The sequence below is a fragment of the Scomber japonicus genome, chromosome 6 (assembly GCF_027409825.1).
Source record: "Scomber japonicus isolate fScoJap1 chromosome 6, fScoJap1.pri, whole genome shotgun sequence".
NCBI classification, from domain to species: Eukaryota; Metazoa; Chordata; class Actinopteri; order Scombriformes; family Scombridae; genus Scomber; species Scomber japonicus.
Window position 1 is genome coordinate 18729822 of NC_070583.1, and position 25304 is coordinate 18755125.

Here is a 25304-nt window from a genome sequence, read left to right on the forward strand (position 1 = left end):
AAACAGAGGTTACAAGACACCTTAATGCCACACATCACAAACTTGACAGCCAACCTCACTTAAAAATGTATGATGTGCTTAAAAAAAGTGATTTGTTATTCATACTGCCTGATTTACCTGCTGCTCTGGTACACACCTCTTTCAGAGAAATTCTTTTCAGTACAGTTATAAAGTATGAAATCAAATACACAATTATATATGTTAACCCTTAAACAGGCAGGAGTGTGAAAATTATTCTTTTACTTTGATGTTACTAGTTGTCTTATTTGCACCTAAGTAAATATTTCAATAATTTAAAAAAATATTTTGTATTGTGTGAGTTGTACCTCCACCAGGATATGTCACCCTTATTAAGGTATTAAAACAATTGTATGTATGTATCAAGTAGGTTATCTGTCGCCTTTATATTCTGCATTTAGCCCATTTATCAGACCTGTACACCACTAATTGATCTCGTTATTTGTGGGTTGGCAACATCTAATGTCCTTGAAACTGTTCAAGTTTTAAAATACATTTCTTTAAGAGCTTCTGTTAAGTAAAATGTTCACATGAAAAACACTGGCTGTACTCTCTTGGGGATGCACCTTAATACATCCTGCTCTCCTGTGTTTAATTAGGAGTTTGTACAAATAACAATGGTACGTGTCCTCAGGGCTCACATGAAGTGAGAGCACACCTGAGCTCCATAAATTTAAGCACAAGACGGAAAAATGAATAGCATACCTCAATGCCTTTGTGATGTTAGGAGATCCTTAAACTAAACATTTTCTTTTTCATTAGTGGGATAAACCCTACACTTCACTATAAAGCTAATCAAGTTACAAAAGACCGTTAACCTCAGCTTACAAAAGAGAATTTAACACTTTTAATACTTACCAAACACAAGATGAAGGCACGCCGAGCAAAAACTGAAGCATATGTTTGATGACAAAAGAAACAAAATAACATCCAGGAGAGTTCACGTCCTCTCTCCAGGTGAGCAGGTGCACAAAACCGCATCATTTACCTTTCAACCCCACATTTTTATTATTTTTTTCTTTGAACTGAACCACAGGCAGCAACGCGGTGTTATGCGACCACATGCATGAGTAGCTGAGCAGTGCACATGAGAGAGAGATCAGGTAATGAGCAGGCAGGTGGAGACCACGCCCATGATGCTGTAAGACAGGTTTATTCAAACATTTGACAGGAAACATCACGGATGTACAAATTATTTAAGACCATTTGTCTTTTGACAAAAATCATCAGGTGGGTGAGCACAGTGTTCAGATCAGTGAAGCTCCTTTTTTCCTTTAATGTATTGCATCTTTATGCAGGCCTTTTTAAAGAAAATGCAACTTTATTCTCTCCAGCCTGGTTAGTTATGACAGAAAAAGAAACATATAATACAATCACAAAAAAAAAAGAAAGAAAAACACTTGAAATAACTCCTATACAGAGGCTGCTGTAGTTTTCTCATCCATACCAGAACCATGCAAATGTTCACAAAGCTGATGTTTATTTCACATCCTTATTTTGTGGAATAAAAGCACTTTAAATGAAAGTGACAAGAAAAAAAAAAAAAAAACATAAGCAAATTTGTTGAGAACGCTTCTAAAAAACATGATTTGTTCTTATTACTTTAATCAAATCAAGCTGTTCACGTCCTGAGAACTTTGCAGCAGATAAGGCAGGGGGATAAAACTCTTGGTCTCTGTGCTTGTGTAGAGGAGCTCTTCAGCTGAGATGAAGTGCTGTTTAATAGAGGTGCCCTGATGTGACCAACAGTATACCGAGCCCTCAAAAAGTACCAAAAAACCAAACAAATGAGCGCTTTAGCCAATTATGGCATTTTGGTCTATTAAGTTTACTCTAAAGCACAATTTGTAAAATATATTTTGTAGATCAAAGTGTTAGTAAATTAGCGTTCTCTCTCCCATTTTATAACAAGAAAAATTAAAAGTATCATTGCCCTGTGCTGTGCAGGTATGAGTATTTGGTATTGAGGCCCAGTTATGAATATTTTAACCAATATTGGGCCAATGCCTGTATCGTAACAATATACATCTAACATACTGTTGTGCAGTGTGCACAAAATAGTGTTCATGTTTTTTTGGAGCACTAAAGTTGTCAAAAGAGCAGATTTAAAAAGGCAAGAGAGGAAATACTGCAGATGGTAGGAAAGAAACAGTATTTGTGAAGGAATCTAACGATTCAAAACATTTAAGGTTTGAATGGAAGTGAGAGGCTCAAGGCAAAAAAATGGAGAAGAGAAAGGGATGCAAGTCGGTCGTCAAAGGGAGCAGCGAGGGGAAAATCAGCGGAGGTCACTCTCGTCGTCCTGTATGCTTTTCTTGATGCGGAGAAGCATGGTGGTGAGCCACTGGTCCAATCGTGAGATGGTGTCAAATTCCTTCACCTGAGAGCAAAATCCAGTATGTTAGAAAACACAATAAAAAAGGAACGGTAAAAGGTCAGATAGGTCTAGCGTGGTATTCTTGTTCTGCTTTTTTAATGTGTTGTCATTAGCTGCCAACACAGCTGGAGTGTGCAGCGCATACCTGACACCGCTGTTTATAGGACGTTAGAGTTCATAAGTGTGGACGGTTATAGTTATTGTTCTTTTTGTGGACGGCCTTTTACATACCTATCATCATATCCAGATCCAACCTCTCTCTTTATTTTACAGGTGAATAGGAGACACTGGTGTATAAGACGTACCCCACTTTTAAATGACAAAATACTGGGTTAAAGGTGCGTCTTATATGCGGTTTTCTTACGGTATTTACCTTTAATTCCATATAAATGGTGCTGTATGCTTCTGCAGTTTCCACTCAGGACGAGCCCAGTGAGGAATGGAGGACACTACTCACTTAGCCAATGTGACATAAATAGCCTCTTCGCTGCTATTGTGAAGTGTGGCAATACTAAGGTAAAACATGATGGAGGTCATGTTTCATGGACATGACCTCACGTTTCAATATGACGATACTGTTAATATTGTTTCTTTATTTGCTTGAGTTGTTTTGATTATTAAGGTTTTAAAAATGGAAATAAAAATGTTTTTGTTGTTTATCTTACAGTTTGCTGTCATTCCTGTTTGGTTTTTGTTTCGCTTGTATGCATTTTATTTTGTTATTTTCACATGTTCGACTTAAATAAACTAAAGTATAAAAATCCATTAATACTCCCATCATAAAAAATATCCCTACATTTTCATTCTTCAGCCATCCCAACACTTCACTAACAGGTAATGGTGATCATTTTGAGTAAAGAGTCTAGAAACACTGATGGGAGACCAAGACCTGAATTGAAGCTAAAGGTCTTTATTCTGTTGAAATCAACCGTCCACTCACCGAATCAGTATAGGCGTCCACATTCTGTTCTTCATAGGCATCTAGAAGTTTCTGTTAAGATAAAAAAAAACAACAACACACCATTTGTTTAAATAATGAAGCACATCTGAAGAGCTTTGCATAGAAAAAAAACTAAAACACCACAGGGTTCAAAAAAACATTACAGCAACTTCCTATGACACAACTGAGATGATAAACCAACATGCTGTAATAACACATTACTAAATTATTACCATTTTACAGCTTTTAAATAACAGCATAGCTTTTTTATACCAGTCACAGGCCACTTTGATCAAATTTACAATATGAAATCATGTTTCTGTCATGTTATTTATTTCATGTAGAAAAAGGAGGACCACACACAAACTTACACTTTTTAATGTTTTACTTTAATATCATAATGAATAAAGACCCAACGTTTTGAACACTGTCTTCATCAGGGACCGACTGTATTACGGTTAGAGCCCAATCAGCTGATCACAGATACATCGGTAATATTTGTCTGATATATGACGGCTATCTATCTATCTATCTTATATTCGATTTCTTTATTCAAGTTTAATATTTGCATGTTTTTTGTTCTTTGTTGTTTTTTTTTTATTTATAGCTAATTATAATATATAAATTCCCAGTGAAGTTTATTGTTTCAGTGCACTGATATAATTTTATACAGTAAAGTTTATCGTTAAACTATAACATATCATGGCCTCCATTATGTATCTTTATCACAAGTGTCTGCAAAAACATGTGTGCTTATGTATATATTATGTACATTTAACATTATCATCCAATATATTTTTTTCTCCCTAATATTAGTCTAGGTATCAGCTTCTAAAATCCAGTATGGGTCTGGCCCTACTTATGATACTGAAGTAAAACAAGACAAAGTATAAGACTGTGTCTACGAGGCTACCAGCACACAGTGAATGGGGTTGAGGTGTTTCTCTTTCTGTTCCCATTTAATTCATCAAAAGAAACCCTGTCTTGTATTGTGACCCTTACAAGAGAGTGAATAGACTGTGTGACTTACAATCTGCAGTTAGTGAGTGAGAATCATTTGGTGAAACTGGACACTGGCACCGTTTGCGTGTGAGCTCCCAAATTCCTTTAGTGAAACGAGCTGCAGGCCTCATCTGTACTTAACTAACTCCTGCTTTTGTTATGTATACTGCTTGGGGGTCAAATATTACTGAGAACATCGGGCATGAAGCCAATTACACACTATTACACACGACGCAACTTCTGTTTTCTATTAGTAGCATGTGGATTGTTAGTGAGCTAAACCAGCTGTCATTGTAATCAACTGGAAACAGCAGCAGAGAGCAACAGTCTGCCAGCTGGAAGCTTTATCTCACTGTTCTCCATCAGCCAAACCTCTCCATATCTAACAGGATTATCCCAAACAACGATATAAAAACCTTACCTTCAACAGCTTGCATTCTCGTGAATCTGAAAAGGCCGGGAACATTTCTTCGTACTTCTGCACAGCGAGCTGGGTGACAAGAAGAGGATGAATATTATAGAAGAGCGGCTCATCTTACATTCATCATACAGTATAAAGACACAAACTCTTACTTTTGCGTTCAGCATGTCCACACAGAAGTGACAAAGTGCTGCTTTGAAGAAGTGATCCTTGGCACTGTATTTCAGCAGCGTGCTGTCCATCGCATGGGTTCCCACCTAGAAAAAAAAAAAAATCACACACAGTATGATCCATGTTAGTTTGTCTATTATTAGAGTGGCTGATAACCACTGATAGCATGTTGAGATTAAGGCTACTGCCGGAGAGTGTGATCTCACCTGTTCATAGATCTCTATAGCTTTTGGGTACTGCTCCAGCTGAGCCGCATAGGTCGCAACCTTCAGAAGGCATTTGTTTGCTGAACTGAAACAGAAAGTCAGAATTCAAAAGGTCAAAAACCACCAAAAAAGTAAAGATGTGAAATAATAAACAATGCAAAAAAAGGCCATGTGTAATGAAAAGTACATTTAATTCGTTTTACCTATGTTTAATTATTCATTTATCTCTTGTTATGTGCCAAATATATGCCAAAACATATCAGTAGCACAGTATTTACATCAATGTTCCTGTCTTTTCTAACTATGGAACAAACTACCAATAGATAGATTAATTAACTTGTTTACATATCAGTCACTACTGCACTTCTTTTAATAGCTGTATTTGACTTGATTTCATATATTTTCGATTCTATTTTAGCTACTTTTACATACACTTTTATTTTCTATGTACTATTTTTATTGTTATTTTTATTCTCATATTCCATCTTATATTACATGAAAAGTACATTTTATCAGTTTAAAGTGCCAGTATTTATAGTTAATTTATCTCTTCTGCCAAATATGTCCAAAAAAAAAAGGATTTCCATACAGTTCATATAAAACTGTACTTCGCAGTCTGTGAGTAGCATTAGCAGCTAACAGAGCAATATGGAGAGAAACAGAAGAGATGTGTGTTTTGACATCAGGTTCTTGTTCTCTAAAACAGTGTGGTCGAACCACAGGAAGTTCTTTCCACTGTAGGTCATATAAATTATGCACAAAAAGACAAACAAGGAAACCTCATGTGCCATCAACAGAAAATAAAACATGTTGATGATTACTGCTTATTTAAAATAGTCACCTGGTTGATTCTTCACCTTTGTAGTAGTCTGCTGCCTGTTCGTAATGAGCAATCGCCTGAAATGAAAAGTGGACAATCAAGGCAGAGGTTTAAAAACAGCAGATATTTCCCATATTTGTGGCTAACAAGTTTTAATTTAGTCACAAACAACAAACACTATCTGTAATTAATAGTTAAAAAAGCAGAAATCTGCCCTAAATGAATATTAACAATACATAAAAACACAAACATTTTATCTGACCTTATCAATGTCCACCAGCTCTGTCTCATATATTTCAGCAATGGTGATATGATGTTTGGCTGCGATGGTGAAGCGTCCCTGCATCCCCGCCGCCGCAAAAACATAAAGAAAGAAAGAAATTTACATCAACAAGGAAGTTTCATTTCCCATAAACAAATTAGATCCTAAAAACAGTGAAAGGGTTTTTACAGAAGAGAAGAGAGAACTCACCATGTCTGTGTAGATCTCAATAGCTCGATTTAGGCAGTTTATGGCCTCTGTTGAGACAAATAATATCACATAAAAGATATATATGTATATATATATATATATATAGCACCTTTCATACAGGCTAGTGTAGTTTGAAGTGTTTTACAGTTGATTGAGAAGCTGATAATAAGACAAGAACAAGTGACAGCATAAAGAAAAGGAATAAAAATTAATTAAAAGCTAAACATGATATATATGGCACTACTGTTGCACTGTAATATTTATATATCCACATATTTATTTATCTGTAATATACACACATTAGGGGTGTGCATCTCTCCGATGCGTATTGCGATACATGGGGTACGACACGATTCAGGAACGATACATTTGAAAATGGAAAGATTCGGTTTGATTCGATTCGATGGGATATGATGTCATCTTATACAGTTCTTTGTTTAAAGTAGACATTCATTATACAATATAAATTAACATAAGTAAATCCTATAACTGGCATTGCTTACCTATATATATACTTTTAAATACATATATATTTATTTTCATGTATGCTGCTGTAATGACAATAAAGTATCTATCTATCTATCTAAAATGCCTATATCTAGGTTTACTATAAGTTAGAGTAAAAAAAATAGGTTAAAAAGTACAAACGAAAAGTAAAATGAAATAAAAGACATGAAGTTTAATAAAAGCTAGACTAAAAACTAGGTTAAAAAAGATATTTAAAAGACACCAAAAAATCAATAAGATAAAATAGCATGAAATAAAGTAGAGAGAAAAAAAAAAGAATAAACTTTGATTCAAAGATTGACAAAAAAATAAAAAGCAGCTAGTTTAAGGAAGCACTGAAAAAAGTAGTACAATAAGTGAGGTGAGAAAATAGACTTCTTTTATCAGATAAAGGAAAGAAGACGGTGACAAGGTATTTTCTTTAGTAGCAGCTAAATGACGGTGACTTCTGGGCCTGATGTGATATTTATATATTCACACTTTTTTACACCATCCACACTAGTTAACAGCACTGTGAGATGAGCCCTGAGTTATGCTGTTAAAGCTCTTCCACTGCAGGAACTTAAAGACATTAGATAACATTCACTTTACGGTCATGGTCCAATGAAAACGGTACAAAGGCTTGTAAAAAAACAGGACATGGGTGACACGAGTGAGAGAGCACCAGCGGTGATATATCCCGAGGGCGCTGCTGCTGTTGTTGCTGCTGCTGATGATGATGAGGAGTAATGATTACCTTGTGGATCTGCTTTCTTGAAGGCATTTCCAGCATCTATGAAGTTAGTCGCTGCGTCGTGTTTGCTCTGCATCTGCAGGTGGAGGCGAGCAGCCTGGGAGAATGCATTTCCTGCAGCTGAAAACAAAATGTTAAAAGAGCATTGAGCCATGAATAAATGAGGAAGAAAGAAAACAGCAATCTTTCTCACACTCGATCATCCGATATGTGATAATCATCTTACCACACCAGTTTTTGGCCATCTTGTACATGTTGGCAGCCCTCACCAACATGTCACACGCCTCTTCCAACTTGGAGGAACCCCTGAGTGACAAGAGAAACTTTATTTACAATTTTATATTCAGATTATTTAAGTTTACAAACGTTAGCCATACTCATACTCTCTCTATAGGTGACAAATAGAAATTGCAGTCATAGGTAAAATAAAAGTTAATAACAATAATATTGAATGTGTTGAAGGTGTTTCTAATATTTTGTCCACTCCATTAACATACATGAGAGAGATAACTTTTATTTAGGCCACCACCACCTAGTACGACAAAAAAATTAAAATGTATAAATTTCATAAATGTAGAATTTATAGCAGAGTATTGTGTGTTGTATTGATATGAATTAGATTACACAGGTGTAACTAATAAAGAGACCAGTGACTGTATATTTGCATATTTATAGACTCTGGAAATTCTAATAACAGTAGGAGAAGTATATGTATATTGATTGATTGATTGCAGTAGATTTTTAACAAAATAATTTAATTTTTTGTGTGGTTAAATCATATTAAACACATTATCATTCAAATTAAAGTATGTTATACACATCTTGGAACACATCTGGAGGGGTATCTTTAATTTTATTCTTATTTCATGACACACCATTGACTACACTTCATGTATACAGTTTATACACTATAAAAGAGAACCACTACTTGAGTATTGTGTGTCATATTGGATTGAATTAAATTGCACCTGTGTACCGAATAGAGAGGTCAGTGACTGTATACAATACCAGCCATAACCCCCATGTCATTTAGCTATTATACAACACATTTGGCAAACGTGTGATTTACACTTGACTGACTTAAACGATGCTAAAATAATCTAATCTTCCTCCAGTAGATGGGGCTATAAATCAGTGATATACAGTGTCCCTCTTTTAAAGAGGTAATAATTCACTTGAAATGTTGCATTAGTCATCTTTTTTATAAAAGCAGCCTGACATAATAATAATGAAGTCATCCAGAGTGACAGTTGCTGCACACACAGCTGATACTAAATCCTCCAGCAGTGATCCGTGCAAAGATAACGATGCAAATGCAGCTAAAAACACACTCGCTAAACCATGTCCACAAAAACTGACATAAAGCACAAAACAGCAAGACAGTAACAGGGGTGTTAAGATTAAGAAAAAGTGTTTTATTTTGTGTCCTGCTGTCTTCACATCTGGTGATATAACCCGTCAGGTAACCACCTTCCGCTTAGTTGGCCCTTAGCTTGACAAAAAAAAAAGCTAAACTGACAAACTCACCCAAACATCGCACCGAAAAACGACTGCGATGATTTTACTTTCTTCTCAGCTTCTGCCATTAAAGCCGTCGCTTCCTTTTCCTTCCCGCTGTTATCCATTTTTTTATTTTTGGTGATTTTTTTATAAAGGAACAATGAGGAAAATGCGAAAGTCAACAAACTTGCTAACCAGCGCTAGCAGCGGGTTTGCCTTGTCACCCCTGTCATGTGACACCGGAGCAGCGGAAACACTAATGAGGCGTTCATGTGCGGCTTGTAAACTACAGATACCTGTGTCATAATGTTGGATATAGAATGGACAAGAATGTTAGCTTTTTTTTAAAAAATCCAACTGTTTATAATATGTGCCTCCCTGTTCTCTCTCCCTCTCCTCATTTTCTTTTCTCCATCTTCTGTCCCCCTCTCCTTTCCACTTCCAGGAGATAAAGGTAAAACAAACCCCCTAGTGTCAGATTTTGCACACAGCGAAGCTCAAGCATCCAACTGAAGAACAAAGACAACAAACACATTTTTGACTAGAGGGGGACTTTAAGCAAAATAATACTGATTCTAATATGCTGGTCAGATGAAACTTGACTCTGGTACATCATTATCTAGTTTAAAGTTCAATGCAAAATGGGAATGAGCTATAAAAATATTCCCTCAGCTCCCTAATGAATAAATCCATATGCTGTCCATATGTTTTATGTATATAATTTGTATAAATGTTTTAAAAAAAAGGTTTTATGTATAAAATACGCGTTGTTGTTTTTTTTAAGAAAATAAATTTAGTCTACATGTTTTTGTTCAGTCCAATTCCTCAATCAGCAGTGTGTCATGTCAGCATACACAATTTATTGCATCTGCATGAAACCCTTTCATGTGGTTGGTTGTGAAATCTAAACATTTCAGGGAAGTGATCATTCATTCATTTTCCAACCAATACTTTCACTGCATATTCAGGGTTTTTATACTAGAACTTTTTAATACCTATGGCTATTTTTGTTTCTTTGTATTCACAGAATAATTTAGATTTTTATGAGTCTACAAGCCTGATTGGTGACATCACAAACAGTTTGGAAGCCAATCCTGATCCAACATTCATCTTACACAAGTGTTATGAGGAAACTTGAAGCCTCCTTTACACAAACAAAGTGAATGAACTAAACAGTGAAGTAGGATACATCTTGTGCCGAAGAGTTAAACTTCTAAATTTAAAGCAATTTGCATATTCATAGATTCTGGGAGAGGGAGAGAGAGATAGAGAGAGAGAGAGAGAGAGAGAGAGAGAGATGTGATTTTAAAGATTTCCTCCAGACATGTTTTAAGATGTCCTGTATATAAAATACAGTATAATAGTTTGTGTCTGATATCTATTTTATCACCACAAAAGTTTGATTATCTTGTTAAAATCCTTATAATTACATCTACTCCTTCTCCCTAATTAATAATTCAGAAATGGGAATATGCAAATATTATTCATTTATGAAGTTTGACTGCTGGCCGCATGAAGTCTCCTTCTGCACTTTTAACTGTTAGTCACCTCTAACCTCCAGGTGTCATTCACAATTCAAAACTGCATTTATCTCATAAACAGAAACACACATTACATACAAAGACACACTAACATGTACTGCCACAGGTACAAATACCTCTCCTTCTCACCATGTCTCCTCCTCTCTTCAGATTAAATTGTTGAGACACAGTGTTGGATTATTTGAATACACTTCCCATTGTGCATTATAGTGTGTGTGGATAATTTACATAATGGAGGCAATTGTGTATTTTTTTAAACATCAGAGAAGGCATACACTTTTCTCTCTGATAAACATTAAAATGATTCAAACTATGATGAAGATAAATATCCACATTAGCCACTGGAGTTTGTGCACTCAATGCATTAAACTCCCACATTGCATTAGTGTAGGTTGACTATTGGGACAGGATTAGCATTGAACATATTTGTGATGTCTCACATTAGCCCTCTATAGGCCCACCTCATACAAACAGATTTTCATTTGAGCACAGAGAAACTTTTCACTTACAGCAGATGAATGTGAGAGCTTTCTGGTGTCAAATTCTACAACATTGTGCTCATTGGAGTGCATTATAACTGTAGAAAAGCAAGAAGCAGAACACAGTTGTGTTCATACAATGAAGCAAAATCAGACATGAATGTAACATTAAATAATTTTGAAAACTTTCGCCATGGTCGTTTAGTGAAATAACCATGCCAAAGTAATTGAGGCGCTTCCTGGATATGCAGAGCAAGATGAACATGACTCATGTACATCTTTCTGTAGTTTAAGTTTTCTATTAACTTTTTCAATAGATAAAAACAAACATAATGAAACACGAAACCATAAACAAACAGAAGACATCTATCTGGGCAAACAGAATTAGCTATAAGTACAGTAAGAAACAAACAGTGAAGGGCTGTAGTCTTCAGTCAACTTCTTTCAACTTTTATATTATTTGCTCTTTTTACTCTAGGTGCCAGAGGTTGAGGGAGAGGCTTAAGGGTGGGGGAGGGAAGGCCTAGAGGGTGGGGGAGGAGGGTGGGTTAATTTTGATGACCAACATTTTGATTGTATCTGCCTAATCAATAAAGAGATCTATCAAAAAAAGAAAGAAACAAACAGTGAACTGTGGAGACAAAGGGGGGAAAAAATCAGGGGGGCACAATGTATCAATGAATGGGGTTATAAAACAGCAACAAAAACAAATTCTAGGAATACTTGCTTGCTATTAGAAAATTAGATCAAACTTGATTAAGCTTACCTTGGTAATTATTAGTTTTAATGTTTCTGTTTTATGTAAAAGCACATTGAGTTGCCATTGTGTATGAAATGCGCTATATAGATAAAACTGCCTTGCCTTGCCTATTAGTACTTCCAACATGAATATCATTCTTAAATCTTTTAAGAAAATATGAATCCCTATTGACCAAAGCAGGTTAGTGAGGGATTCTGATTTTTCCATTTACATGAAATAAATGTGATATTTACCCATAATTATGATGATAAACCACATCAGATATTTATTTGAGAGGTTATCCTTGTTTATTAGAATCTGGTATGCATCAAAAGGTGTGTAATTTTCAATTTCATAATATGGGCTTAAATAGTCATACAGTGTATACAGTATCAATTAAACTCATGACAGAATTTTGATTAAAAAATAAAATAAATCTTTATTTTATATTCCAAAATCTACATGAACTAATGAATACATTTTCAAATGAGCGATAAATCTTGCTTAATAAGAAATGATCTCCCTTATAAATCATGTCAGTATCCATGAAAAACACCTGAACTTAGATTTTGGTGCTTAACAGCTGAAAACATTAGTTAGAAAATTCATCAAATGTAATAAGTTACATTACTTTGATTAAGCATTTGAAATAGTTACATTACGTATTTTAACTAGTAATCTGTAACCTACTACAACTTTTCCTTAATTGAAAATGTGGCATAGTTTCATTTAAATTAGGCTACTGACGATAACTTCCCAAAAAATATGTGTGAAACCTGTGTTAGTAAGTTGGAATGTTGTTGGCTAAAGAGGTTTAACACAGAACAGGGTGATTTATACCTAACGCTTTATAAACAGTCAAACCAAACCGGGTCAATTTTGAGCCGGGAGGACAAAAGTAGCTCGATCAACTGGAAAACAACAAGAAGTTTAAGTAGATTTGCATATAAAAACAAGTGCTATTAATTTTTTTATTCGTTGTAACATTCAAGAAGCACGGTGTCGGAGAGTCAGAATAGCACACTGACGAAACACAGATTTCAATCAGGCAAAAACGGAAGTCCCCTGTTTCCTGGCTGTAGTTGGGTCCTGTACAGCAGCCCGTGCGAGGCTGTCCTGGAGACCCCGCGCTGCCTGCACCTCTATCGTCTCGGGTGAGTTTGTTACAATGTAGCGATTTCTCCATTAATTCGAATAACTGTAACAAAGCTGCAACATTCGCGTTCTGCACACGAGCCGCGAACTGCACGGCTGCCGCGTTCGAAACCCGGCGCTACTGCACGAGCCGGCGAACACGCTCATTTTCCACCGAATTCCCAAGCATACCCCCCTTCATCCAAGACTATTCCAACATTAACTCATATTTTGCTTGCAAGGAGAGACAGATAGCTCGCTACGCAATTGCGTTCACACTCCCAAGCAAACAATTACGCCACGTCTTTGTTGAATCGAGGCCCCGACGCACGTTAACAGTGTTAAAATTGTGTGTATCGGTGGTTTGTTTTGAATGTCAAAGGCTCAAGCTAGCTGTACGTCAGAATATTGTTGATAGCTGGTTGGCTAAGCAGGCTAGCCAGCTAGGCTAACGAAATTCAATCTAAGTGCATCAAAAATGCTGGAAATAGAGGTGAAACGGGTTGTTGGGATCACACTTTTTAACAACTTAAGAGTCTTTAGACAGTCGTGTGCGTGTTAATTGCTGTGATTGTGAAGAATTGGCTAAATATGCACGCAAAGCTCCTAGAAAACACTAGCTAGCATGTAGCCCAGCCGCTTGCAGTGTCTCTCCATTCATATCCTGCGCACTGGCTCTGCTCTAACCGAGTAATGGCTACGATCCGCTGCCTTTGTAGAGCGGCAGCCGTGGATATGCTGGCTTCAGAAGCTCGGTCTGTTGTCTGCAGGGACATTTCGGTTACTTGTGTTTGTGAAACTGGAAGTGCGATGCTCCGATGTTGATACTTGTAAATAGAGCGAGAGACCGCACTCTGGTATCTTTACAGGCTGTGTGAAAACCGCGCTTTTTTCAGTTTGTTGAGTGTCTTGATGAGTCTCTCAACATGAGAGGGATTTTTCATGTTGCTGTGTGGTTATATGTAAACAAGCAATGTTACAACCATTAATGAAGATGGGTTTTGTGTTAAAAATGTGAAACTTATATTTGGTAATTTAGTAAACTCAGACTCTTTTAGGTATTAACATGAATGTTTAGAAAGTTAATCAGGGGCCACTCTGTAAGACTCTGCTTTGCTTTATTCTCACAAGATCTACAGAAAGCTCTGACAGTAATCGATGATGTAATGTTCCAAGATTTTAGTCACAGTCTAAATGTTGGAAGTACAGGGGTTGTGAGATGCATTTATTTCATTTTAACTAAATTCCCTGATATATAACTAGCTATTAGTTGGAATCGAAAGGATGATTAGTAACCAAAGTAACTGTTTTGTAACACTTGCAAAAACTCCTAACTGGTTTAATTACTCATGTTAAAGATAAGCAACCATGTATGCAAGAGTAAAAATGTATCATGATCAAGCATAGTTAGTTAAGGCCTCTGTGATATGTTGAAAAATGTAAAAAACTGGAAACAGAATAAGTTTTTTATTTTTTTTATTTTTGTTGTGCTGAGGTAATGTTGAATAGTGTGTAATACAGATTTAACATGAACTATCCATGCTGTAAATGAGTCCTAATAGGCCTACTGTTTTGCAGAGCTTTCCTGAAATAATTTAAATTTCTAGAAAAGTGTCATATGAAGTTTTTGTCGATATAATATATTATCATATGACATAAATTACTGCCATTCAGAGGCACTTGAAGCTGGAAAAAAAGGCAGCATGAAAGTTATGTAGTTCATAATCATCAGATTTGTATAACTCTTGTCAAAATACAGCTATAATTTAACACTTGAACTTCACTGTGCCATTAAATAATAAGCTCTTAATATGGAGCTAAACTATCACACATTAGGATTTTGTAATAACCGTATAACAGCGTACACTCATAATTGGAAATATTACTTTGGGGGAGGGGTCATTTTTGTTGGTGTATTCATAATAAAACTAATCACAGTTGGTTGACTTCAAACCTTTTTCATCTTTTAACAGTTGTCATGGATGATGAAGACGGCAGGTGCCTTCTAGATGTAATTTGGTAAGTGAGGACAGTTTGATATCATAAGAAACCGTTCACTCGTCTCTTTTGTCATGTACCGGTTTGAATCACATTGTTTTCTCCTTGCAGTGACCCAGAAGCTCTCAATGACTTTCTTCATGGATCTGAGACCCATGTGAGTATAAGATGGAGAGGAAAAAAAAGTGAAAGAAGTTACATCTGTGAGGGTTACACAAAAAGGTTTTCTATAATTAATTTGATTGGGAGACTTAATTGGCGTGTATTTTAGTTTTGGGGCTCGTGTGACTCCGTACTTTCAGGCTACACCTTGATGCACCTTGCAACTCACGTCCCTCACTGCTTTCATTTACCCCTTTTTTTTTACTGCTTTCTCTGCTCAGTGGTTGTCTTTGCTTTTTGAGTGCACTATGTATGGTTTCAGCCTGCCTTCCTTTTTAATTGGGCTATTTCAGAAAATGAGAAATATTAATACTAACGCTTCCCAACTCTGTGTTACTCCTATCATTTTGCCCCTCTGTCCTGTATCTTTTCACTGGTTCTTTACAATCTGGGTTCTCTGGTCTATGTTCTGTCCTTTCCTTGCCCTCCTCCTCTGTTTGATGGTCTGTTTGTTTTTCTGTCCTGGTGGCTTTTGCCTGCTGGTTTGGGTGCCTTTGGTTTCTGTCTGTCCTATCCTGGGTGGGTGTGTCTATAGTTGGACACTGACGACCTTTTGGATGGTTCGAGTGACCCCTCCAGCTCGTTCTTCTCTACCACTGGGGTGAGTAAAATCCCCCAATCCTCTTCCTCCTGTTTTCTACCCATCTATGTAGCATGCATGTCCAAGTACCCCCGCCCCCTTCCACTAACACATCTACACTCTCCAAGCTTTGATTTGCCGCGATGAGACAGTAGGTTTTTTTGTGGGGTTTTCATGTCTGCATTCCGGTATTGCCTCAGTTATGCTTCTCTTCATCACATCTACTCATCAAAATCCATCCATCACCTTGTTTCACTTCTTACAACTTTTCCTTTAAGGGCCATGTTCCAGAGGTCCAGCCTGCAGTCCAGGTGTCGGCCAATGAGCCAACAGGCCTGCCCAGAGTCAGTGTTGACCTGGACTTCCTGGAGGATGATGACATCTTGGGTGGATCCCCGGGTGGTGAAGGTGGGAGCAATGGCATTGGGACAAATCACGAGCCATGTGACATCCTGCAGCAGAGCTTGGCCGAAGCCAACATCACAGAGCAAAGCTTACAAGAGGCAGAGGCTGAGCTGGACCTGGGCTCCTTTGGGATTCCAGGCCTTACGCAGGTGGTTCAGACACTGCCTGATGCCAGCCTCTCTGGGGCTGGAGGCCCTGCTGTCGGTGTAGGCATAGGTGTTGGGGGAGCAGCAGCGATTTTCTCTGGGTCAGCCCAAAGCACCACTGCTACTCCTCCCAATGCCACGGCTGACATGCTAGGGTCAGTGCTCGCTCAGCAAGGCCTCCAGCTCCAACCCCAGGTCATGAACAAGGCAATTAGCGTTCAGCCATTTATGCAGCCTGTAGGCCTGGGAAATGTAACGCTTCAACCCATTTCAAGTCTCCAAGCTCTTCCTAACGGGAGTCAGTCTGGACATTTGGGTATCGGACAGATTCAGGTTGTGGGTCAGCCCACAGTCATGACTATCAATCAGTCTGGGCAGCCAATCCTGGCTAAAGCTATGGGTGGTTACCAGCTGCACCAGTCTGGGCCAGAGGTATCAGGTGCTGGTTCTCAGGCGGGGCTTGGAGGCACAGGAGGTGGACTTCTGATCCAAGGTAACAAAGCCACTTTGGGAGCTCCAGCTTTAAATGGACCGGCTGTTTGTGTTAGCAGCACAAACAGCAGCAGTGGCGTTACCATGACTGCTCCTGCTGGACTTGTGGGCTTTGGAAGCTCCCCTCTAAGTTCAGGAATTGGACCCCAGTCACAAACTCAAGGCCAAATCATGCAGAACGTGATCATTCAGCGCACACCAACACCCATTCAGCCTAAACCCCCTCAGGGGGGAGCCATCCAACCGAAACTGTTCAAACAGCAACAACAGCCACAACAGCCACAGCCAGCGCCCCAACCCCTGCAAAACGATGCCCACAAGGCTCTAGGGCTACAGCAAATTCCAGTTTCTGCTGCCCAGAATGTAGCCTTCCTGACTGGAAAACCAGGCTCAAATGTTGTCCTGAGTACTCAAGCCACAACACAAGGTCCTCAGTTTCAACAAGCGCTGTTCAAGCAACAAGGTGGACAACCATCTGGCAAGCCCCTCAGCGTACACTTATTAAATCAATCAGGCAGCATCGTTATTCCCTCTCAGACAGTTCTACAAGGTCAGAACCACCAGTTTCTCCTACCACCAATACAGGCAGGTGGGCAGATTCTGACCCAGCACCCCGGGGGCCACATCATAACGAGTCAGGGTCCTGGTGGACAGCTCATTGCAAACCAGATTTTAACTGCTAACCAGAACATCAACTTGGGCCAGGTGTTGACTTCACAGGGTCATTCCGGGGCTGCTCACATCCTCTCTGGACCCATCCAGCTCCAGTCTGGGCAGATGGGCACACCCACCCTCTTTCAGATGCCTGTCTCATTGGCTCAGAGTCAAAGCCAGACACAGACCCACACGGTCTCAGGTCATGCCCAGACAGTCATACAGGGCATGCCAATACAGAACTCCCTGACCATGCTGAGTCAAGTGGAGGGGTTGAGTCCCGCGGTCAGCCTTCAGCCAGCCCTGCAACCCCAGCCAGGTGGAGTCCCTAGCAGCAGCAGCACCGGAGCAGCGAACATGGCTCAAGGCCAGCCTGGAGAGTGTGTTACTGTGCTAGGAAGCTCCACAGATCAGGCTGCTCATCCCACTCAGCAGCATGTCCCACAGTCCTCTATCCTCGCCATGCAACCGACTTCCTCTGTGTCCACGGCTACCACAGTACCCGCCTCTTCTCCGTCCATGTCTGTGTCCACCTCTTCCTCTGTGACAGCAGTGGGGCTGGTCCCCCCTCAGGCTCAGCACAGTCCAGGGAGGTTACTGTTCACCAACTCAAGCATGATCCTGAGCCAGGAGTCTCTGCAGATGTTTCTGCAACAGGTCAGTGTTGCACTCTTGCATGTTTGCTTTAATTGTGTACAGTTAACATTGTCTTAAAAACATAAATAACATGCACGGAGTGATATTATGGTCTGACCTTTTTGGTTTATTATTTTACTCCCCCTCTCCTCCAATCCTCCTCCTCCTTCCCTTCCTCGTCCTGAAATGGTAAATGTACTCCTATCAGGAGCAGCACCACCAAACAGAGAATGAGTCAACCCCCTCTGTGGGCGTACCAGCGTCTGTAATCGTCAGCAGCAACAACATCACTACTCCAGCCCCCGCTGTCCATGACAGCCAATTAAGTGACTCTTGGGTGGGTCAGAGCCACAGCCCTTCCCCTGGCCTCTCCCACATGACAGCAGTGGTAAAGCAGGTAGAAATGCCCATTTATGTTAAGCCCCACCCACTTGTTGCTGCTGCTGCTGCCGCCACAACGTTAGGGTACCTAACCTTTCCCCATCACTGCTCTGTAGTCCTCTTCTGCATTAGTCATTGCTTCCATCGCTCTCACAGTTGCTATGCAATTCCCAAGCGCAAAAAATTACTCATTTGCTTGCAGCTTATGTGTGTTTCTAATATTGCTTTGTTGTAGGTTAAGGCATGATCATTTGTCCATATAAATCAAGTGTCAACCATTGTGCTGTTTTAATAATTCGCTGTATGCACCCTCATGTAATTTATCATTGTTAATCAAATTCCAGTTCTTTCTTTTTCTAACTAAAGTTAATTTTTAAACTAACTTGGTATGTTTTTCATCCATTCTGTGTTTATAGTAACAGAAATGAAAACCATGGTCATGCATAATTGCCAAGCACACCCTATTAATCTCCTCACTAACACTGTTATCAATCAAATTCAGTCAGCTCACCTTCATCTGCTGCATTACTGACCAATGACTGAACGATCAATCCACACCTCACAATCCTGCACTTCTCATTTTAGTCTCTTATGTGCCATCACCACCCTGCCCCCTTTGTTAACCCCTAGTCTGAGCAGTGTAACAACCCCAAACCGAAGTTACATGCTCCGCTGACCCCCATAGCTGAAGTTTTTAGATCACCCTTCTACTTGACAATCACAGGCCAGCGCATCTTGACTTCTTGCTTTTTCGTTTTTCTTTTTAGCTCACCAAAATGATCATTACTCCCTTATATGTGTAATTCTCCTCGAGCACTAGAGAAATTTATTGAGCTTATTACTACTTTTACTTAAGCATCTACTAGAGTTTCAAAGTCTAATACTTTGCTTTTGTACAGTTTAGTGTTATTGTAGATTTGTTTTTGGGGTTGGGCGATAATTCAATATTCTCATATATTGAATTTCACTGGAGTTGTATTGTTATATGATTATTTTCTTAATGTTATTGTGTAAATGACAAAATTGCAAACTAATTGTGATTAAACACCAACACAAAATACATTATTACACAAAGTCTTGGATATAATTTGCCATATCATGATAAATATTGATATTAAGATTGTGTCGCCCAGCCCTATTTTGTATCTACTGTCAAATCTCAAACCTTGCACCAGAATCATTTTTATTATATATTGTCTGCATGCAGATTTTTTTAAGCATATGTGATTTTTGTGCTTGATGTCCCGATTTTTTTCTCTACTGTGTTAAAATACTGTTTGCATCCCTGAATCACATAAGCATATCAGTACATTTTAATTCCACTTTCTCAGGTACCCTCCAGTGGACATCAGCAGCCCCTGAAGATCCAGGCTATGTCCCCTTCACCGGCCTTGACCAGTCACCCCACCGCCCCCCCAGTGGCAGACAGCCCCCAGCCTTCCCAGTCTCCTCTTACTCTGAGCCAGCACATCCAGTCACCACACAATCAGCAGCAGTCGCGTCCTCCCTCTCAGCCTCAGCCGCAGTCTCAAACTCCTTCCCGCTCATGCACACCCTCGTCTCACCCGCAACTCTTTATAGTCCACAACCAAATCGCAGAGTCCCCCCAACCAGCTCTGCAAGGCCAACCGCAGCAGACGCAGCCCCAACAGACCCACATTCAAGTTCAGCTTCAGTCACAGCCCCGGCCCGCCTCTCAACCGGCCCCCTACCAACAAGAACAACCTCCTATGTCCTCCCAGTCGCCCAAGCCTCCTCCTGCACCGCCTGTACAGCACCAATTCACTGCGCCGCCTGTCAGCACTTCTGCCAGCGCTGTGGTGAAAGCCCAGGTTCCCCTCCAGGGCCTGACGGCAGAGCAGCAGCACCACCTGCAATTAGTAGGAGCGCAAATTCAGACCCTGTCAACCATCACCCAACCCTCACCTCAGCAGAAACAGCTGCTGGACAAGCTGCACCAGGTATTGTCCCAGTTCATCATAAACTTTTCTTAATTAAAATGTATTATAGATTTTGCAAATTAAGCATTTTGTGTATTCTCATGCAACTTTTGACCCCAGATATTACCCCTATGTGGTTTGCAACATTCAATACAATATTAATAGTGCTTTTTTAATTTGATAAATACCATACTGTTGTTGAATAAATATCTGGGATGCATGTGTGGTTGTAAAGTTGTCCCACCATTCAACTCAGTTTATTAAAATAAGTTGAATACATTGGAAAGAGGGAAAAATCATTTTATGTTAGGTAAGAATACTCATTATTATGCATTTGTTCGGTTTCACAGTGTTGTAGAAAGTTTGTGTAAAATGCATCATAAAACACATGGGTTTAAGTTCTCAGGCACTGCTCCAGGTTTCAATCATAGAGCAGTTTTAAACTCATATAACACTTAATTCAATACATCGTACACATTTCTTCCATAACAACTTTTCAGGCTCACACATCTTTTCTTGCTTTTAATCCCTGTAAAACAGTTGGTGATTGGATTGGTTAATCAGCTTATCAGTAGTCAGGAGTAGGCTCCAGGAAACCCCCCAATTATACTATTCCGAATTTCTTATGTACAAAAAAATGTGTAATTAAAGCCTCCTGATGTGTGTTCAGGTCCAACAAAACATTCTGCTGCAGGCCAAGCAGTCTGCTCAGCCTCTGCCTCAAGCAACCAGTCAGTTCAGCTCCCAGCAAGACGTGCCTGTCGACAATGTGGTGATAACATCATCGGTCAGCGCTGGCACACCTGCTCAGCTTCCCTCAGTGCTGCAGCCGACGTCAGTGCTCGTCAAAACTCCTGCTACAGGTTTGATATCATTAACCACTTAACGATGCAAAATAGCAGGACTCTGAACACACACATTGATTTTTGTAATCATTCGTTTTCCTCGTATTTTAGCCTCAAGTGACTTAAAGGTATTCTCAGGAGCCCAAGGGCCAGCTGGAGCAATGGTGAATCAGACTGTCACTCCTGCCAGCCTTACCCAGCCTGCACAGGTAGGCAACATCACAAAGCCAGTTACTCAGATGACATAGATGGTGGTTATTATGTGTTCTGTGATTTCACATCATTTAATCCTGAATTTTATTTTTTATTTTTTTATTTTGTCAGTTTCTAACTTTTTTAATTTCCCCCTTGAGGTTCAGCCAAAGCCAGGAGTGATCAGCTCAGTTGGAGGGATGACTCTGGGGAAAGGTGGGATGCAGATACAGGTGTTGGGAACTAGTCTGACTCAAATGCCTGCTCCTCAGCCCCCTGCTCCTGTACAAACTCAGGTAAAGGCATAGTGAGGTCCCTCAAAACTGCCTCCAATGTTTAAGCTCCAGCCTGAATATTTAAATCACTTGTTTCCATCTGTTTGCTCACATAACAGACAACAATGAAGATGCCTTTCAGTGCAGAGCCCAGCAAAGAAGCAAGGTGTGTGCCACAGATGTGTGAATTACTTATTTTTAGTGTCTCTTAATGCAGTTTTTTGGTAAATGTTATTTTCTTATGCATTCCTCACTGCAGGATGCTAGAACAGCTGAGGAAACAGCAAGGTTCAGTGCTCCACCCAAACTACAGTGCTCCTTTTCACTCTGTTGAGGACACACTGCACAGACTGCTGCCTTACCATCTCTACCAGGGAACTGCCAACTCTTCTCAAGACTATCAAAGAGGTGATGAACTCCCTCAGTTTCCATGCAACAGTTTTATACTTTTCCCCCCCAAATTTTTCTTAATCTTCATGAACGTTTTGGTTCTTTTTGTTTCACAGTGGATGATGAATTTGAGAAGGTCTCCGGCCAGCTGCTGAAAAGGACCCAGGCCATGCTGGATAAATACCGCTACCTGCTCTTTACAGAGTCAAAGGTAAGTTTTATAAACCAGTGTCCTTACTATAGGTCTTCCTTTTTCCCCTTTTGCCCTGGATTGATATTGAACTGATGGCTTTCGGTGTTTGAACCTGAGCAGAGAATGGGCCCTTCGGCTGAGATGGTGATGATCGACCGGATGTTCATTCAGGAGGAGAAGATTGCATTAAGTCAGGACAGGATTTTGGCCAAGGAGAGACCAGGTACTCAACCCCAATCTGTGTTCATAAATCAGTTTTTTGGTTTTCTTGATCTAAATGATGTGTATGCTAATGATATTTTTTCATGCATTTCCAGAGGAATTTATGGCAAACGCTCGGATGTTGGAGAGTGTAATTTCATCACAACAGAAAGTACCCTCTTCTGAGCCCACCTCAGTAACTGGGGGAGTAGCAGCTGCTCCTGCTGCTGCCGCCCTCGCTGGCCCTGCTCCAGAACCGGCAGCTCCTGCCCCAGCCCCTCTTCCAAGCATTACCCCAAATCCTCCTCCTCTTACACCCACCCCTGCTCCTGCTCCTGCTCCTGTTCCTGTTCCTGCTCCTGCTCCTGCTCCTGCTCCTGCTCCTGTTCCTGCTCCTGCTTCTGCTCCTGCTCCTGCTGTGGCGCCTCCCCCTGCCCCCATCCCTTTCCCCCCAACAAAACTGGTAATAAAGCAGGGTGGAGGTGGAGCGTCCGTGTCCTGGTCCAGCAGCTGTCCAACACCTCCGGCTGCAGCCTCCAGACAGGTGTCTGAACCCGTCAGCCAGAGCTCCTCCTTCGGCCGTACTCCAGCAGCATCGACCTCTCTTTCCTCCTCCTCCTCTTCCTTCAACTCCCAAGCAGCCGATGATGACGACGACGCGCTCCCGCAGCGAACCAGCAAACCACCTATGAAGACCTACGAGGCTCGCAGGAGAATCGGCTTGAAGCTGAAGATCAAGCAGGATCAAACGGGGTTCAGCAAGGTGGTCCACAACACTGCCTTAGACCCAGTGCACACACCTCAACCTCAGCAGAGCAGCCAGTCCATTTCTCAGACTCAGCCTGAAGTTACTGTACCACACCCAAAGTCCTACCCTTTATCGACCCCTCCCGCCACCGTCATCAGGACTCAGTCGCCCATTTGTACTGCGTCTTCATCCTCAACAGGCAGTACAGCCACCACCCAGTCTAACCCACCATTGAGAAGTAGTGTTCCCACCAATGCTGCCCCTTCTTCCTCTACCTCTTCCTCTCATACTTGGTCGTCGTCCACCTCCTCCGCTTCCTCCTTCTCCTCGTCCACTCAGATGAACGGGACGTTGGATCATCACGATGTGGGTGGGGTCAAACACAATCCCGCCTCCACTGCCACTCCCTCACAGACCACCTGTCGCCTGCCCCTTCGAAAAACCTACCGGGAAAACATAAGTCCCCGGGTCAGACCTGGTGTCCCAGGGGGAGGAGACGAGAGCGTGTCCTACCCTAGACCCATGCTGTCACCCCCCAGGCACGAGGGCTCATCCTCTCCCTCAGAGCGGACAGTGATAGCCAGCGTGAAGGTGGAGAAAAGAGGCAGGGAGGCTTTGCATCCTCATACGGGGTCGAGCCACGAAACGTGCCGTTTAGGGAGTGCAGTGCAGGGGCTGGACGACATGGACGAGGTGTTTAACCACGGTATCAAAACCACACAACACCATCATCTTCCACAGCTTATGGACAGGGAAGGGGCAAAAGGGAGAGGCGAGGAGCACACAGACCAAGAGACAGATGTAAGTAAATACAAGAGGGCAAAAGGAAAAAACAGACAGAGGGCAGTCGGGACATTCAGAATGGACCAGCACGCCCCTGGGCCCCCCTCTCCAGAGTCCTCCTTAACACGAGACTCTTTGCTTCCTGCCAAACGCTGCAAGTCAGACTCCCCCGATATGGATAACGCCAGTTTCTCCAGCGGCAGTCCTCCTGACGACTCTCTAAACGAACACCTGCAGTGTGCCATTGACAGCATCCTCAACCTGCAGCAGGAGCCCTCTGCCCGCGGGCACAGTAAAGGGGGCAGCAGCAGGCCCCACCAACACCAAAGCCAGCGCCCAGGGGGCTCTGCAGCCTCATCCCACAGACCCTCAGTCCCATCCTCCTCCTCGGCTTCCTCATCCTCCTCCCTGGCCCAGCACCCTCAGGTCGGTGGCCGTGGCCACAATGGCAGCCTGGTGCCCCAGACTCAAAGCAGATAACAGCCCCTCAGCCCCAGGCCGGACTGACACAGGGGAACTAAGAGACAGACTTGGGGGCAAGGGAGGGTGGGGGGGGGCACTGTGAAAACAGTATCACTGTACTACTTTGCCAAGCTGTGTTGGCTTTGTTTGTCCATTTGAATTGTCCAAACATTTATGTCATTTGTGGCCTGAAGTAGACCCCTGATGGAGTAAGTGAGATTGTGTTTGGAGGTAAAAACTGTCTCTGGGTTGCAGACATGAAGCTACCTGTTGTTTTTGTATGTGCTCTCTCAGCCAAGCTCCGGTAACAGGATGAAATCGTCAGAAGTTGTTCTCTATTTCACTCTTCCCTTTTTTTTCTTCTCTCTTTTGATTGTTTAATTTTCCTCATTCAGTATTCATACATTCCTTTTGCAAGTGGCCTGAACACTAGACTCTATCCTGGTTTTAAAACGGTGTCCCACTGAGCATCCGGCAGCTTATTTAAACAGGTCAAAAGTCAGCAACCTCCTTTAACTTGGCTACATACAGCTGAGAAGACGACAATATAACCACATTCATACTGTAAGAGGTCACCACACATACAGTATCTTCCTTTTTAACAACCCTAATTGTATTCTCTTATCACACACATAATGCTGCCCTATACACCACAGATGCAAAATAGCACAAGCTAAAATGATACACAGTCATCCCGTGTCTTTATCAGGAATACATTTCTTAAGACGGGAAAATAAACTCTCACAGAAACTTCTCTTGTC

The 25304-nt window shown here is 40.9% G+C and overlaps 2 protein-coding genes across 5 annotated transcripts; one reads left to right on the top strand and one right to left on the bottom strand.

The window, feature by feature from the left end:
* Positions 1–1155: 1155 nt before the first annotated feature.
* Positions 1156–9383, bottom strand: napab (N-ethylmaleimide-sensitive factor attachment protein, alpha b). Its single transcript, XM_053321137.1, has 11 exons — positions 9195–9383; positions 7894–7973; positions 7671–7787; positions 6428–6474; positions 6218–6295; positions 5977–6032; positions 5136–5220; positions 4911–5015; positions 4759–4827; positions 3336–3386; positions 1156–2398 (listed from the first exon to the last, which is right to left on the bottom strand). The coding sequence occupies exons 1-11, from the start codon at positions 9290–9292 to the stop codon at positions 2297–2299; spliced, it is 888 nt and encodes a 295-aa protein (XP_053177112.1). The 5' UTR covers positions 9293–9383; the 3' UTR covers positions 1156–2296.
* A 3678-nt stretch (positions 9384–13061) lies between these two features.
* Positions 13062–24630, top strand: bicra (BRD4 interacting chromatin remodeling complex associated protein). 4 transcript variants are annotated; one of them, XM_053321000.1, is made up of 14 exons: positions 13062–13080; positions 15034–15079; positions 15170–15215; positions 16079–18154; positions 18342–18530; positions 19846–20475; positions 21125–21317; positions 21411–21508; positions 21653–21787; positions 21886–21932; positions 22026–22174; positions 22273–22367; positions 22467–22572; positions 22667–24630. In XM_053321000.1, the coding sequence occupies exons 2-14, from the start codon at positions 15039–15041 to the stop codon at positions 24559–24561; spliced, it is 5700 nt and encodes a 1899-aa protein (XP_053176975.1). In that variant the 5' UTR covers positions 13062–13080; positions 15034–15038; the 3' UTR covers positions 24562–24630. The 4 variants fall into 4 exon arrangements, with proteins under 4 accessions (XP_053176975.1, XP_053176976.1, XP_053176977.1 ...); XM_053321001.1 differs by lacking the exon at positions 13062–13080 and having other exon boundaries at positions 14897–15079; positions 22470–22572; XM_053321002.1 differs by lacking the exon at positions 13062–13080 and having other exon boundaries at positions 14897–15079; positions 21659–21787.
* The last annotated feature ends 674 nt before the right edge of the window (positions 24631–25304 follow it).